Here is a 15,967-nt window from a genome sequence, read left to right as displayed (position 1 = left end):
AACATTCCAATGATTACAGAAATATCACATTTTTTTAATTTAAATACAATATATTCCATCTTTTATTCAATGAAAAGCTTCCAATATTGATTCTTGATCTATCCACACAATGAAAAGCTTGTTTCTGTAATAATACACAACATCCCTGTACACAACTTTACTACAGACCAAAGAGCCACTTCTTCAGCTTGTTTCATATTGTCCATGAATATTTGCCACCAAACGTGCAGTCCATGTTTGAGCCAGTTATCCATCCTGTTTCGAAGCAGACTTCAGGTCCTTCTTTTGTACCGGATCAGCGATGATAACAACTCCCAATGAAGCCAGACCTGAAAGAAAAACACAGATTTGAATTTATAACTTCTAAAGATGAAAACAAGTAAAACCACCCTCTCAACATCCTGCCATCAATAACTCTAGACATCACATCTGGCTGGCAGAGAGCTCCAAGCTTCATAGTTTGTATGGTTTCTCCTTCCCTATAATCATGAACAATTTGCACATATTGTAGCCTACTTACACTACCTATCAGGATATATTACTTTAAATTAAAAGCTAATGTGCACAATCATTTTTAGATGGATATATATAAAGATACTTCATTCATCCCAAATTGGGAATTTCTTTCCACAGCAGCAGTGTTTTCAAGCATAACACACTAGTACACTGTTTATATGTTTCTGTCCACTAAGGTATATTGGAGATCATTCTTATTCTTAGATTCTCTTCTGAATATATGTACTTTCTACTGTGAATGTGTATACATGGCTTTTTATGTATTTCTTATTTGTATTTTATTATGTTTTTACAATTACTGTCAAAAAATGCTGCTGTTTGATTGAAAAGTTTATTAACAGCTTGTATATTGGGTACAGTACAGTACAGCTCAAAACATACAATTGTTAAGGGGATGCAGACCAGAGAAAGACTTTCGTCTTGTTTACATCAGGGTCCCCCATTTCCAATTCATCATATCATTTAAGACATACAAGACATATTTGACATACAGATGGCTTATTTACAATTTACATACAGGTGGTTTTTTTACATACAGATGGCTTATTTACAATTTTCATTTTAGATTTCGTTCTAATACATCCTAACCGGACATTTAAGACATACCAAGTCTACAGATATACAGTTAGTAACAGAGTCTAAAATGCGAGTATATACATAGATGGGGGGGGGAAGCTGTCCATTGTACGACAGGTTGAGATTTGTACCATTACCGGGGCCAGTTTTGCAATGCTCTCCCCCTAAGGTGCTCTTTAAGAGAGGTTTTGAAGGTAAGTATAGTTTTACTTTCCTTTACAGTTGTGGGAAGAGCGTTCCACCTTGATGTGGCATAATTGCGAAACGTGTATTCCCCCTTTTTTGTGCCAAATCTGGGTTTTACATGATTTGTGGAGCTCCCTCTGGTGTTATGATCATGGTATTCCTTGACCTTTGGGAAGAATTTTGACATGTACATGGGTACCATAGAGGTGTAGTGGATCTTGTAGACCAGGCCCATTGCAAGTAGCTGTACTCTGTCGTCTACTCTAAGCCATCCTAGGTTGTCAAAGTGGGCAGAGGTGAGGTGGGTTCTAGATGAAAGGTCAAGCAGTAGTCTGACCAGTTTATTTTGCGATGTTTGAAGTTTTATTTTTAGCGCCTTGGAGGTGCTATGGTACCATGACGTGCAAGCATAGTCATAGTACCCTTGAATGAGTGCTCCTGCCAGAGTTTTCAGGGTGTTTTTGTTTACCAGAGAGGAGATCCGGTATAGGAATCTAGTTCTTTGATTGACTTTTTTTATTACATTGGATGCCATTTTGTCACAGGAGAGGTTTGCCTCAAGAATAAATCCTAGGTATTTAATTTCCTTCTTACTAGTGACAATAATGTCACCCACTGCAACTGAGAAGTCGTCGGATTTGTCTGTGACCATAGACTGTGGCTGTGACCAAAAAATGTTTTCCTACTTTGATAAATAATCTATCTATCAATCTAAGTAATGTTACACTAAGAACAGTCAGGAGTGTTGGATAACTTACATAAAGCGAATGATATCTGCGTCATCATCCCAATAGAGGCAACTCCACCTATTTGCGACCTCCGGGCCGCACTGAACACATAAGCGGCCGAAAGGAGCAGCCCTCCGCCGGAGAGGAGCCGACAGCTCCAGCAGCTCAGGAACCTCTCGCCGGCTCCTCCAGCTGATGTTGCTCCTCCAGATGATGTTACTCTTCCTGCTGGTGCCTCCGGTGCTGTTGACATTGTACTACAGGGTGTGTGCTAAAGCTAATGCTAATACGCCCCTTTGTAAACAAAAACGTAGGGAGACGTCAGACAAACGAGGACAAATAACACACGATTCCGTTCCTGAAAATGTCTTCGCATGTGTTTAAACAATGTTGTCTGCAATGTGCAAAATTACAACCGAAGTGTCTCAGGTCCTGTTCATGCTGGTTGTCGTTGAAGTAAGGTCAGCCCTGCAAAGCGGTTCCGGGTTTTAAGCATACTACTTCCGGTCGTGTATTTTTTAAATAAAGGTTTGTTTATGTATCAGTATCACCATGGATGTATAATATCACAGCCAGGTTGTCGCTCATGCTGTAAAGAACAATGTATGCTTTCAGGGCAGGACCATAGACTGTATATATAAAGGATCTACGGGCTGGACAAGTAGCTATATATTCCAAAATGAAATGAAAGCCAAAGCTGCTGCATAAATTACGACCACATGAACGACACAACTATTTCGCAAGGGGAGCTTATCACCTCTAAAGCAGAACATGAAACACTTGTAGGACTCAGATGCTCTTCATGTCTCTCAGGGAAGGAACCATGTTGTTGTCGGTTATTGTTTTTAGCAGTTTATCTGTATCTACGGCTCTTGGTCAAACAGAGCCAGTTGTGGACTCCTCGTACATTGCTGCTGTGTATGAGCACAATGTCATCCTGAACCCGGACCCCCGGGTCCCCCTGTCCCGCCCCGCAGCCCTGCAGCACATGCAACGAAACCTGGATATCTACGAGCAGCAGGCTGCCAGAGCCGCTCAGCAGGTACTGTCGAGTTAGAAGAGAGAGACATGTTTTTTCAGCCAAAATCAAATTGGTCCACTTCATAGATACAGCTTCTGTTTATCAACTAAATAGCTGTAAGGACTAGTCGATTAGTCAGTTGACAGGAATAATATGCAAGATCTTAATCAATTGTAATCGTTGATTATTTTTGCTTTGCTAGGTTGTGACAGTGCACTGCAACATATTTGATCTAATTTATTTTAGTCTAATTTATTTTTATTTATCATATTTATATATGTTTAGAAGCTTGTTGAAGTGCGCTCCAAAATATTTGTTGATCTTGTTTATTGGTATTTATTATTTTTGATATTATTTATTTAAATGTAAATATAAATGTATCATTTATTTTAGTATTGGTTTTTCAGTTGAATTATACGTTCAGGGTAATCAACAGTTAAAAAGATACTGTTCAAATTATTATTTGTATTGGTTTTAAAGTTCAATAAATGGATGTTTTCAAAGTCAATGAATAATCGTATTTAATAATCGTGATATCAATTATTGACCAAAATAATCGTGATTATGATTTTTGCCATAATTGAGCAGCCCTAACACACACACACACACACACACACACACACACACACACACACACACACACACACACACACACACACACACACACACACACACACACACACACACTTGTGCTTATGTCCCCCCACACCTTCCAGACAACACAATTGACTCTAAGTTACGGGAACCTCTCACTTTCTCGTGCTGTATGATACAATGTATCATACCTTCTCACAGGTGCGAGCTCTGTGCCCCTCGAGAAAGAAAAACCTCTCACGTTCTCGCAGTAAATGCCCCTCCATTACTGTCTCTCATGCAGTTATATTTGTGCCTTGCTCACATTTGACATCTCCAGTAAACACAGCCTACATGGCAAGCATTTTTATAATATACACTAATGTACAGTAAGCACTATCTTTGAACTTACTGCAAAATTATAAGATGAAATTCACCCCTGGTGTAATTCTCTCTGCCACCCCTTGATTTGACTTGCTTTGACTGTTCAAATGAGATGTCAACCTTCAAAATTGGATAAGGGGTTCCAGAGATATCACTGTGCAAAACACACCGGTCAATTTTGACTGAAAATAGTATGGGAAGGGGGGTATGACCTAACGCAAGAGAAGGGTTGAGTATCAAGCTCTTAAATATGAAGATGTCCTGCTTCTCTCCTAAGCAAATAATTAACCTATTATTCTGGAAAATATTGGACGGGTAAATACATTAGTTTGAAGCCCTCAACCAGTATCCATTTATTTCAATACTGCATGTTTAGGAGTAAAGCAGAAAACCTTTCAACATGGACTTTTATTGGCGTCCAAAAAGGGTTACTCAAAGTGACACAATTGTGAAATGCAGAGACTTTGTCCTGCATGTCACCATTTTTCCTGACAGCCAAACAAACAACACACATTTGCACTATGGTTAATTATTAACTTTGGAGTGTATTGGTCCTTGGACACTTAGTAAAGACTCATATGTCACCGGTATTGTTGTTGTTGCTATAAATTGAAGACTATTTAACAGTTAACCTAGTTGCATCATAACTCTGTAACAATCCGTTTCTGTTCGATAAGTGGCATAACTAAAAAGTAGTCATCAGGAGTGGTTGTATTTCTCTATATACTCACATAAAAGGAGCAAGTTTACTATCACACATGTTATGACTACCATAGAGTAATACGTTGCATTATTTGTGTACTTCATCCTTCATTGGTCAGGGTGTCCAAATCCTGGTGTTTCCAGAAGATGGTATTCATGGTTTCAACTTCAGCCGGTCGTCCATATTTAACTACCTGGAAACCATTCCTGACCCCCAGCAGGAGAGCTGGAACCCCTGCACAGAGCCGGGGAAATACAACAACACTGAGGTGCACAATCACACACCCTGAAATGGAGAGACCACTTGTTTGCTCAGCCTCAGAGCCTCCAGTAATGCAACACAATTCACATTTGAGTTGTTTCACAGGTTCTCCAGAGGTTGAGCTGTATGGCCCGTCGTTACAACCTCTACCTGGTGGCCAACATGGCCGACCTGCAGCCCTGCCCCCTGAAGACCGACCCCTCCTCCTCTTGTCCCTCTGATGGACGCTGGCAGTTTAACACCAACGTGGTTTTCAGGTGCAGTGCAGAACTTAAAATAAAAGTTGTTCATCTGAAGTCCAGCAAGTGCACCAATACACTATTTCCTTGTGAATGTTTCCCAGAATCTTCTTTCATACAGGTCAGATGGCCTGCTGGTGGCCCGATACCATAAACAAAACCTCTACTTTGAAGAATCCTTTGACAAGCCGCCGCAACCTGAGATCATAACGTTTGATACACCTTTTGCTGGGAGGTTTGGTCTCATCATCTGTTTTGACATCCTGTTCTACGAGCCTACAGTTCAACTAGTGACGAAGGTAGACACTCACCCAACTCTAACGTCCTCTGTTTGGTCTTCTCTTTTTCTAACATTGGCCTCTCATTTTAGGGTGTGCGTCAGCTGATCTTCCCCACAGCCTGGATGAACCAGCTTCCTCTATTGGATTCAATCCAGTTCCAGCATGCGTTGAGTTTAGGTGCCAATGTCACCCTGCTGACGGCAAACATTCGTAACGATCAAATGATCATGACAGGAAGTGGCATCTATACTCCTTTTTCTGTCAAATCCCATCACGCTCAGAAAGGAGACCCAGATGAGGGCAGGCTGCTGGTGGCCAGAGTGCCAGTCTTAGACCCTCTGTGGTCGGGGCAGAGCGTGACAGACGGGTCTACAGCTAAAGACTCCGGGTTCTGTCACAAAGAGAGCTGTTTGGATTTTTCTGCTCCTGAAACCTCTTCTTCAGTTCCTCCTTCCTCCTCTGCCTCTTCCACGTCCACCTTCATCTCATCCATGATGTACGACCCATTTACTTTTGTCCTCTTGGACGAGACAGAGGGCAAAGTAAATGTGTGTAATGGCACCTTTTGCTGCCACCTGCAGTACCGGCTGATTCCACAAGGCGACAGTAAAGAGCTCTACGCATTGGGAGCATTTGGTGGAACTCACACTGTGAATGGACGCTACGCTGTGCAGGTACCAAAGGGGTTGCAAAGAGTCTGAAAATGTCCAAGATAATTTGGGACTTTTTGCATGTTTTTTAAATAGAAAAAAAGTATACTTTTATATTGAACTTATGTGCAGAGGGAATAGACATATGAGCGGTATTCTGGAATGTTTTGGTTAAAAGACAATTTTTCTAATTGAGGCTTTTTAACAAATCATTTAGTCTCTATGGTCAAAAACCTCTTCTAAAAACTAGTTGCTTACTTTAAACACTAAATGTGCTCAAAGCCTACATTTTTGAAGCACCATAAATTATTTAGCTAGCTACCCAAATGGCACAATTTAAACTGTATCTATTTGCCACATTGGTGGATTCTTGTTTTTATGCAAAAGTATAAGCTTTGTTCCTATCTGCATATCACATAATAAATTAAGCCTGAGCAAATTGCTTCGATATTATATAATGTAAATCTTACATATTTCTGGAATTTTACAAACTCTAGGTATGAATGAGAATCCTTTTAGATATTTTAATATCTTAATGTATTTCTGTTGCAGGTGTGTGCTCTCGTCCGCTGTGCAGGGTTGGACACCAGTTCCTGTGGACAGGAAATAGAAGAAGCAGAGTCTAAAATGGACTTCCAGTTGGAGGGGAGGTTTGGGTCCAGATATGTGTACCCATCAGTTTTGGCCAGCAAGTTTGTCCTGGAGCAGCCAAAACATTTTGAAACGGCTCCAGATGGCACAGTGACCATGAAACACTCAAACATGACCGGTGGGCTGGTCACTGCCTGTCTGTACGGACGGATGTATCACCTGGACAATGAATGAACTGTTTTGGAACCGATGTAGAGGGGAAAAATATCAAACACATTTTAATACTGAATCATAAAAAAAAAAGTCTAACCAACACTTGTTTAGCTTTTGCACATTTTATCTTTTGACACACATTACTGCATCAGTCTCGGACATCAATTTCTGATGTGGTGGGATGTAGCATTCAAAATAAAAATATGTACAGTCAGTCCAGAAATTCCGTTTCATCCCTTCCTAAACAAAATAAATATGTATCACATGGCTTTAGATTTCGGAGGCCACCTACAGTTCTTGTTTGGAATGGCTACTCTTAGCAATAGAGGTTATCAAGGTAGCAGCAGGTTGGATCGCCTGACTTTCTTACCACTTGTTTGTTTGTTGGCATTTGTGATAAAACATCTGCTTGCACTCGGTTCTGATTTGTGTCCTGTGGCAGCATCAGCTGGAAAGCCTATGATTTGGAAAGACCTTCCAACCTCTGGCTTATAAAAGCTCTCTTTCCCACAATGGCCAGCAAAGCAAAGTAGTAGATCACATGAGGATTGTAGTATACCAGAATTCATAAAGGCAAACCTTCCTTCTTGCTAGAAGACAGTTTTTACAAGCTTAAAAAATGCTGCTTAAAGCAATTGTGCATGTTTCTTGTCCCCCACTCACTCCTTTAGGTACTTTCCTCCAGATTTTGGAGAAGATGAGGACTATTTTATTTCAGCAAGAGCTTTAAACTCACTTTAAAATGTGTTAATATGATATTTTAACCTGCATAAAGCTTGATGCGAGCTATTCACTTTGTTTACTGCCACGAGCAGTCCTCCAGGGATTCTAAGCAAGCATTAATGGTTCAGTATCTTGCCCAATGATACATTAAGGGGTTAAATTGGGCCGGGACTGTCCCCGGCACATAGGACGATGCTCTGACGTCATCACCCTCGCAAATTTGTCATATACAAAAAACTATATGTTAAAACTTTTTTCGTTCTTAATATAGACTATATTAGGGTTGATATGTGTTGATTTGACATTAAAATAGCAGATCTCTGTGACCGGATATAGTTTTTCGGCTAGTGAACGTGTGTCTCTGCTCCGATCCGAGCTGCAGCATTTGATACAGATAATGGAGCAGATAATGCTTTAGGGCCTCATATACAGTAGCCCTTAAGGTCAAATCATGAGATCCCCCCCCACCCCCACCCCCACCCCCCACTACATATCAAATCCCAATTTAACCCCTGGATACATTGATATATTGACTTCAGGAGATTAAACCTCTAATCATCTGATTGGTTGTACATTATGTAAAGGTATTGGAAAAAAACATAGAGCAGCACAAAATACAAGTGTGAATGTGTTCCCAGATTTATACGGTAAACACAACCCTATATGTTCCTATATATTGGTTCATTCGCCTCTGACAAATACAAATGTGCAAATACAAATGTTCTTTATCTCTGTTTACCTCAGCCTTATATTAGACATTGAACCCTCTCTATCAAAATGATAACCTGTCCATCTGGTGTACACCATTTGTTCATGTCAGGAACATTTGAAGATTGGAACAATGCTTTTAATCATTGTCATCAGTTTTTCTTTTTTAACAGTAGTCGTTCAAATGGAGCCCAACGTGGACTCCTCGTACGTTGCTGCTGTTTATGAGCACACCGTCATCCAGACTGGTGACCCTCGTATCCCTGTTTCCCGCTCTGATGCCCTGAGGAACATGCAGAAAAACCTGGAAATCTACCAGGTGCAGGCTGCCAAAGCCACCAAACAGGTATGTTGGATAGAACAGTGATACATATTTTGTTGCTGTCTTCAGTGAAAGTAAGTGAATTGTCCTGCGTGTCATAATTGTTCATTTTTAATTCAAGCTTTCCACTATGTTAGTTCTTTTTTTATTCTAATCTATTTTTAAAAATAAAAAACAAGTGCTATTTAAATTCTGTGAAAATATTTAAATGAAATGCAAACAATCTGTGTTCAGAAACTATGCCTTTAAAAAGCCATCAGCACTGAAAAGTTATGAAATCACAATTTTTTAAGAATTTTAAACAAAAAATTCTAAATGTATGTTTTACGGGTTTATTTTTTGTTGCAGCATATTTCAATGACATCAGTTGACAGGACAGTCAGTATGAGAAAAATCTTTTTTTGAACATTAAAGCATTTAAACATGTTCTAGTAGAAACTATATCTTGTAGTTTATATTCAACAGATCCTAACCGAAGACCACCAATTTAAAGGGCCCATGTCATGGCCATTTCCACTGATCATAATTACATTGTTGAGGTATACTAAAATAGATTTATACTGTGCAATTTTCCAAACTCACATTGGTTTCGCATACAGCATCTCTGTCAAGCATGTGTATTCAGCAGTATTCACTCTCTCCACTAAACGACTCGTTGGAGCTCTTGCCCCCCCCTCCCTGTGAGCCTAGTGTGCTCCGATTGGTCAGCTCGGCCACTCTGTTCTGATTAGTCAACCACCAGAGAGGCTGCGCCCATGTCTAAACGGCTGCTCTCAGCCGAACATCAGTCTTATCATGGCGTCGGTACAGCAGTGGCGTTTTCTCCCGGAGGCCAAGGGAAGCCAGGCTTCCCCTGTTTTTTCGGATTGTAGCTATAATTTAAATAAATAAATAAAAACACTTTGTTTTGTTTCGATAATTCTCCTTTGCTGTGTTTTGCTGCAGGCCCGTCTCTCCCCCACTCTCATTGAGTATTTTACAAAGAGTGAAACAAACAGCGCCCCTCTAGATGTTATGGTGAAACAGTAGATTGCATTCACTGTTGCGAGAGGAGGCCAGTCGGATAGGGCTTCCCTTGGTGAAAAAAATTGAGGGATTGACCAATCAGATGAGGCCCACGTGATGCCCCTGCCAACCTGTGATTGGTCAGGGCCATGCCAAGGGAAGCCAGCTGCCTCTGGCTTCCCTTCAGAAGCGGCTGGCGATTTCACCTGAATAGATGAGATTGTTTATATTTTTTAGTTACTTTTGGACTACGGACTGAGCTAATTACAGAGACGAGGACTGTTGCTGCACTTGCCGTGTGTTAGAAAGGGAAGGGAAGAGAAGGTGGACTATCGCATGCAAATGTTTCTGTACATAATTGTTTTTGAATTCATGTGTTTCATACACGCCTACTGATACTTTGATGTGTACATAAAACTTTAAAGGTCTCCTGATTTACTTTGTGAATGAATGCTTCTTTTTTATTCATTACCGAATCTGCACTGCGCATTGAGCGGCTGGTATTGCATTTGGGGGGGGGGTGTGTCTGCATAAATTAATAAGAAAATGCTTAAATTAATAAAACGAGAGTTTCGGCTGGAGAGTGCGTGCGGACCTGTCGGTTAGATAACAGGCGTGTGCAAGTCCTGCATCTGTGTGATACAAATGATATATGGAAACGCTAGCAACTTAGTTAGCCCAGTTAGCACTATGTCAATGACTTAGGAGTCCGGTTTACACATTTAACCAGTCGTGGTAGATACCTTGTTTGATAAATACACAAATAACAATGCAAACTTACAGGTTGTGTACCCGAATCTTCCCCTGCTCCAAACGGTCCAAACAAGCTGTGCATATCCGGCCTCAAACTGGGCAATGTTTTGGAAGCTTTCGTCTGTGAAATACCGGTTCTTCGAACCTCTGAAGGAACAGTGTTAAAAAGAAATTTCAACCACTGACTTCGTCGTGGTTCTTCCGTCGGTAGGACAAACAGCTCAGATTTCTCCTCACATTTCAGGAAACAGGTCCTTGGCAGTGGCATGACTGGATCGATTGTGAACTGAACCAGAGCTTCCAACAGTAAATGTTAGGCTGGCAGAGGGTGCGGCCAGCGCCGCTGGGTGTGGCCATAGCTCTTCGGGATTGGTCCATTTCGTTCCGGGTACCGCATGACATCAGGCCGTACCCGGAACTAAATGGAAGACTCAAATGGGCAGTGACGTATCTCCAACGAGGCGTTTTGGGGAGGTATTTTCTGTGTTAGAGTTTTACTCGCTACAGGGTGTACTTTGAGGGTTTTGACTCTGCACACCGTTTACATGCATAAAAACCTTCATAACACACAAGGGGACGGGTAATAACCGGAAAAGCATGACATTGGAGCTTAGAATCAGTTTCTGCTTGATCAGGGCCATAAATTACTACAAGGTACTGTCAGGATTATATTAAATAAAAAGGACATTCTTTAAATCATGATAGTAGGGTACTTACAAAGACGGACATGTATTGTAAACTGAGTCATCAGGAGTGGTTCTGTTTCTCTGTATAACTGTAACTTTAAATTAATAACACTGTTTTATTTTTAACCGGATGTTCTCTACATTGTCGACACACACTCGACTTCCTGTCTGTTCAGACGGTTTTAGTAGCATTAGCATGTAGCTAATATTATTTTGTGTACGTGAATATAAGGAGAATGACACGTGGTGTTGCACACTAAACACACTGTCTTCAACTCTCACTTATTGACGCTGCAATACTATTATTATCGAATGTTTAAATGACCAACAGAAGATTGTAAAACTAACATCAGAAAACGACAGGACGTGCCTTGGACCCGCCCCCGTCGACGCTAAGCCAATAGGAGAAGACTACGGATGATAAATACGTGACGTCTCTTTTCCAGCCGTCCATCACGGAGGGAGCACACTCGGGCCGAGTCACTCACTGCAAATTGATTGTATCATTGTTTAATTAAACGCTGTTGACTTGAAAATACGCTTCCTGGACTCTTTTCAGCTAATCCTAACTCAGAGCTAAAATACCCTACATAACTCACATAAAGAAGCACATTTACTGTCACACAGTTCATGACTACAGTAGAGTAATAGGTTGTTTCATCTCTTTACTTTCCCCCAATCTTCACTTGGTCAGGGTGTCCAAATCCTGGTGTTTCCAGAAGATGGTATTCAGGGTTACAACTTCAGCCGGTTGTCCATCTTTAACTACCTGGAAACCATTCCTGACCCCCAGGAGGAGAGCTGGAACCCCTGCACAGAGCCGGGGAAATACAACAACACTGAGGTGCACAATCACACTTTCAGATCTGATGTTATGAACAAGATTCTTAAGATGCCTTCACACATTCAGCGGCAAAACATATCTGATCGGGCTGTACCGTTGTGTTCCTATGGAGAGGGGTGCCGCCCGACTAGCGGTGGGTTAAAAGTTACACATATTTAAACATTGTCCTCAAATGCCACTGATCATTTTGACGTACAGCTGTATTAAATGGCACTGACAAGTAGGGAATGTTGCCATATAAACAAAAGCAACTAGCTGTTTTTTCACTACAAGGATGTGTGCCCTACCTTGCGGTGAGCAAAGAACACATCACATGTAATTTGGAGGCAGCTTAACACAATACTCCCATGCCATGGAGTCACCCAAGAGCCTTAAGTGATGCAACAGTTATTATGAGAATAAAAACCACATTTAATTGTGTTTGTTTCGCAGGTTCTCCAGACGTTGAGCTGTATGGCCCGTCGTTACAACCTCTACCTGGTGGCCAACATGGCCGACCTGCAGCCCTGCCCCCTGAAGACTGACCCCTCCTCCTCTTGTCCCCCTGATGGACATTGGCAGTTCAACACCAACGTGGTTTTCAGGTGCAGTGCAAAATGTAAAGGGATGGTCAGATTTGTCAGCAGTTAGCTCTTTCAGTTTTACAACAGTCATTATCGATGCTCTGTTCCAATCAAATAGACCTTTTTGACAAAAACTGTAATTTTACCTTTGAGAAACACAGGGGTTGCTGCTTGCTGGACTAACATTTCTTTGATCAGTTAGTTCATTTGTGTTATTGAGTGACTTTGATGAATCTGTACCAACACCAAAGTTGGATGATAACGCAAACAACTTAACCCAACCAGGCAGCGGTTGACAATCAACTCCCACTTCTGCAAGTGAAATTATTATTGTTTTTGTTGAAACGACCTGAAGAATTACAAAAATGCAAAATGAATAGCTTCTGTTTCCTGTTTAAAGCATTGTCTGAGGCTAGTGTAAAGTGGTAAAAATAGATTAAATAAAACGTTTAGATTAGCTGTAGTCCAACAAGTGCACCAATACGTAATTTTCTAGTAAGCCTTTCACACAATCTTCTTCCGTACAGTTCAGATGGCCTGCTGGTGGCCCGATACCATAAACAAAACCTCTACTTTGAAGAATCCTTTGACAAGCCGCCGCAACCTGAGATCATAACGTTTGATACACCTTTTGCTGGGAGGTTTGGTCTCATCACCTGTTTTGACATCCTGTTCTATGAGCCTACAATTGAACTGGTTGAGAAGGTAGGAAAACAGCCACTCATTTTCTGTACCCAACGCTACAGTTCTCTTTGGTCTGCTCTCTTTCTGACAAGGGCCTCCTCTCTTTCAGGGTGTGCATCAGCTGATCTACCCCACAGGCTGGCTCAACTCGCTCCCTTTGCTGGACTCAGTTCAGTTCCAGAGTGCATTTAGCTTAGGTGCTAAGGTCACCCTGCTTGCGGCAAACCTTCGTAAAGAAAACGTCCCCCTTACTCATGGATACAAGACAATGACAGGAAGTGGCATCTACACTCCTTATTCTGCTACGTACCACCACGCCCAGAAAGGAGACCCAGAGGAGGGCATGCTGCTGGTGGCCAGGGTGCCAGTCTTAGACCCACTGTGGGCGGGGCAGAGTGTGGACACAGAGGAGGGGTTAGTTGGGGGTGAGTCCACATCATCTACACTTAAGGAATCTGTTTGGATCATCCTCCTCAGAATAATTAGAATCAGAATACCTTTATTCGTCCCACGAGGGGGACATTTACATTTGTTACAGCAATTAAAGAGCCAAAGATAGCTTAATATTAATTAAGAAGCATGCATATAAAATATTAAAGGTAAAGGGGGGGGGCTCCTGCTCTCTTCAGTTTTCGGACGAAGTATAGGCGCTGCTGGGCTGTCTTGGTGATTGACGTGGTGTTGTTACTCCAGGAGAGGTCCCCGGTGATGTTCACCCCCAGGAATTTGGTGCAGCTCCACCTGCTCCACAGCAGCACCACCGATGGTCAGTGGGTGGGTGTGTTGGGTGTCGGTTCTCCTGAAGTCGACAACAATCCTTTGTTTTCTCCACATTGAGAAAGAGATTGTTGTCTATGCACCACGTGGCCAGCTGGTTCACCTCCCTGCTGTAGTGGGTCTCGTCGTTGTTGCTGATGAGACCCACCACGGTTGTGTCATCCGCAAACTTGATGAAGTGGTTGGAGCTGTGGGTGGGTGTGCAGTCGTGGGTCAGCAGGGTGAAGAGCAGGGGGCTGAGCACACATCCTTGGGGGGCCCCCGTACTCAGTGTGATGGTGCCTGATGTGTTGTTGCTGACCTGTACAGATTGGGGTCTGGCAGTGAGGAAGTCCAGCAGCCAATTGCAGAGAAAGGGGCTGAGGCCCAGGTTTGTTAGTTTACAAACCAGCTGCTGGATGATGGTGTTGAACGCTGAGCTAAAGTCTATGAACAGCATCCATAACATAAGAGTTTGTTTGTGTCCAGGTGGGAGAGGGCTGGGTGGAGAGCAAAGGAGATTGCATCCTCAGTGGACTGCTTCAATATCCTATTGAAACGGATCCAGGGAATGAGGGAGGGTGCATTTTATTTGCTTCATGACGAGCCGCTCAAAGCACTTCATGATGGGGGAAGTCAGCGCTACTGGGCACTAGTCATTGAAGCAGGAAAGTGATGACTTCTTCGGTGCAGGTATGATGGTGGTTACCTTGAAGCATGAGGGAACAACAGCCTGCTGGGAGATGTTGAAGATGTCTTTGAGGACATCTGTGAGCTCAGCTGCGCAGTCCTTTGAACCAGGAATGTTGTCAGGTATATATATATATATATATATCGAAAATTGCTGTGCTATTTATATATAATATATACATATATATATATTGCACATCTTCTCCATACAGCTCCTGAAACCTTTAACTCATCCGTGACATACGACCCATTTACATTTGTCCCCTTGATGGAGACAGAGGGCGAAGTCAACGTGTGTAATGGCAAATTTTGCTGCAACCTCCAGTACCGGCGGATACAACAGGGTGACAGTAAAGAGCTCTACGCATTGGGAGCATTTGCTGGAAAACACCACGGAATCTACTTCATCCAGGTATACATTTGAAAAAAATAATTGTAATATTTTAAACTGCCTCTTGTAAAATGCATTATCTATGTTGCAGGTGTGTGCACTCCTCCGCTGTGCAGGGTTGGACCCCAGTTCCTGTGGACAGAAAGTACAAGAGGCAGAGTCTAAATTTGACTTTGTTTTGGAAGGGAAGTTTGGGAGCACATATGTGTATCCATCAGTTTTGGCCAGCAAGTTTGTCCTGGAGCAGCCAAAGCAACTGGAAACAGCTCCAGATGGCACAGTGACCATGACACACTCAAACATGACCGGTGGGCTGGTCACTGCCTGTCTGTACGGACGAATGTATCACCTGGACAATGAATAAAATGACAGACTCGGTAACAAGAACTTACTTTTTGCCAATTTGAAAAAAGGGCTAAAGAGTTGCAGATTTATGGACAATTTAACACTTAATAGAAAACAATTGTACAACCATAACATTCATAACTGGAGGTTTGTAAGTCCATACAATAAATCAAGGTACCTCTTGTCGTGTCTGTGTTGTATTTTTTTAAATAGGGGTTATGATGTTAATCAGATGTGCAATCCTAACATTCCTCATGATGATGGTTAGCTTCAAAATATAATAGAAGGCATGTTATGCTGATTAAGAGTGACCACTTGACTCAACAGCAAGAGAATATTTATATGAAAATACACTGACAGCTAAGGTTTCACATAGTTAAGATGATCCTGTGGCTTTGATATGAAGTCCCCGTAGGGCAGGGGTGTCAAACTCAACTTCATTGCGGGCCACACTAGCATTATGTTTGCACTCAAAGGGCCGGTTGTAACTTTAAGACTATATAAATATACATATATAAAATAATGTATTATATTTAGGGCTGTCAGTCGATTAAAATATTTAATCGCGATTAATC

General features: G+C 41.8%; 2 protein-coding genes across 3 annotated transcripts; both read left to right on the top strand.

Annotated features, from left to right (window-relative positions):
* Positions 1-2,294: 2,294 nt before the first annotated feature.
* Positions 2,295-7,336, top strand: LOC117477819 (biotinidase-like). Its single transcript, XM_034124575.1, has 6 exons — positions 2,295-3,048; positions 4,806-4,955; positions 5,054-5,205; positions 5,309-5,486; positions 5,558-6,142; positions 6,671-7,336. Exons 1-6 carry the CDS (start codon positions 2,800-2,802, stop codon positions 6,941-6,943), a joined length of 1,587 nt encoding a protein of 528 aa, XP_033980466.1. The 5' UTR covers positions 2,295-2,799; the 3' UTR covers positions 6,944-7,336.
* A 1,113-nt stretch (positions 7,337-8,449) lies between these two features.
* On the top strand, positions 8,450-15,575 carry LOC117478235 (biotinidase-like). Of its 2 annotated transcripts, none has more exons than XM_034125206.1 (8): positions 8,450-8,699; positions 11,814-11,963; positions 12,396-12,547; positions 13,054-13,231; positions 13,320-13,635; positions 14,660-14,779; positions 14,935-15,068; positions 15,139-15,575. In XM_034125206.1, the coding sequence occupies exons 1-8, from the start codon at positions 8,487-8,489 to the stop codon at positions 15,409-15,411; spliced, it is 1,536 nt and encodes a 511-aa protein (XP_033981097.1). In that variant the 5' UTR covers positions 8,450-8,486; the 3' UTR covers positions 15,412-15,575. The 2 variants fall into 2 exon arrangements, with proteins under 2 accessions (XP_033981097.1, XP_033981096.1); XM_034125205.1 differs by having other exon boundaries at positions 14,869-15,068.
* The last annotated feature ends 392 nt before the right edge of the window (positions 15,576-15,967 follow it).

The sequence above is a fragment of the Trematomus bernacchii genome, unplaced genomic scaffold, assembly GCF_902827165.1.
Source record: "Trematomus bernacchii unplaced genomic scaffold, fTreBer1.1, whole genome shotgun sequence".
In the NCBI taxonomy this organism is placed as follows: Eukaryota; Metazoa; Chordata; class Actinopteri; order Perciformes; family Nototheniidae; genus Trematomus; species Trematomus bernacchii.
Note: the sequence above shows the minus strand (reverse complement) of the source record. Positions and strands in the feature narration are given on the sequence as shown.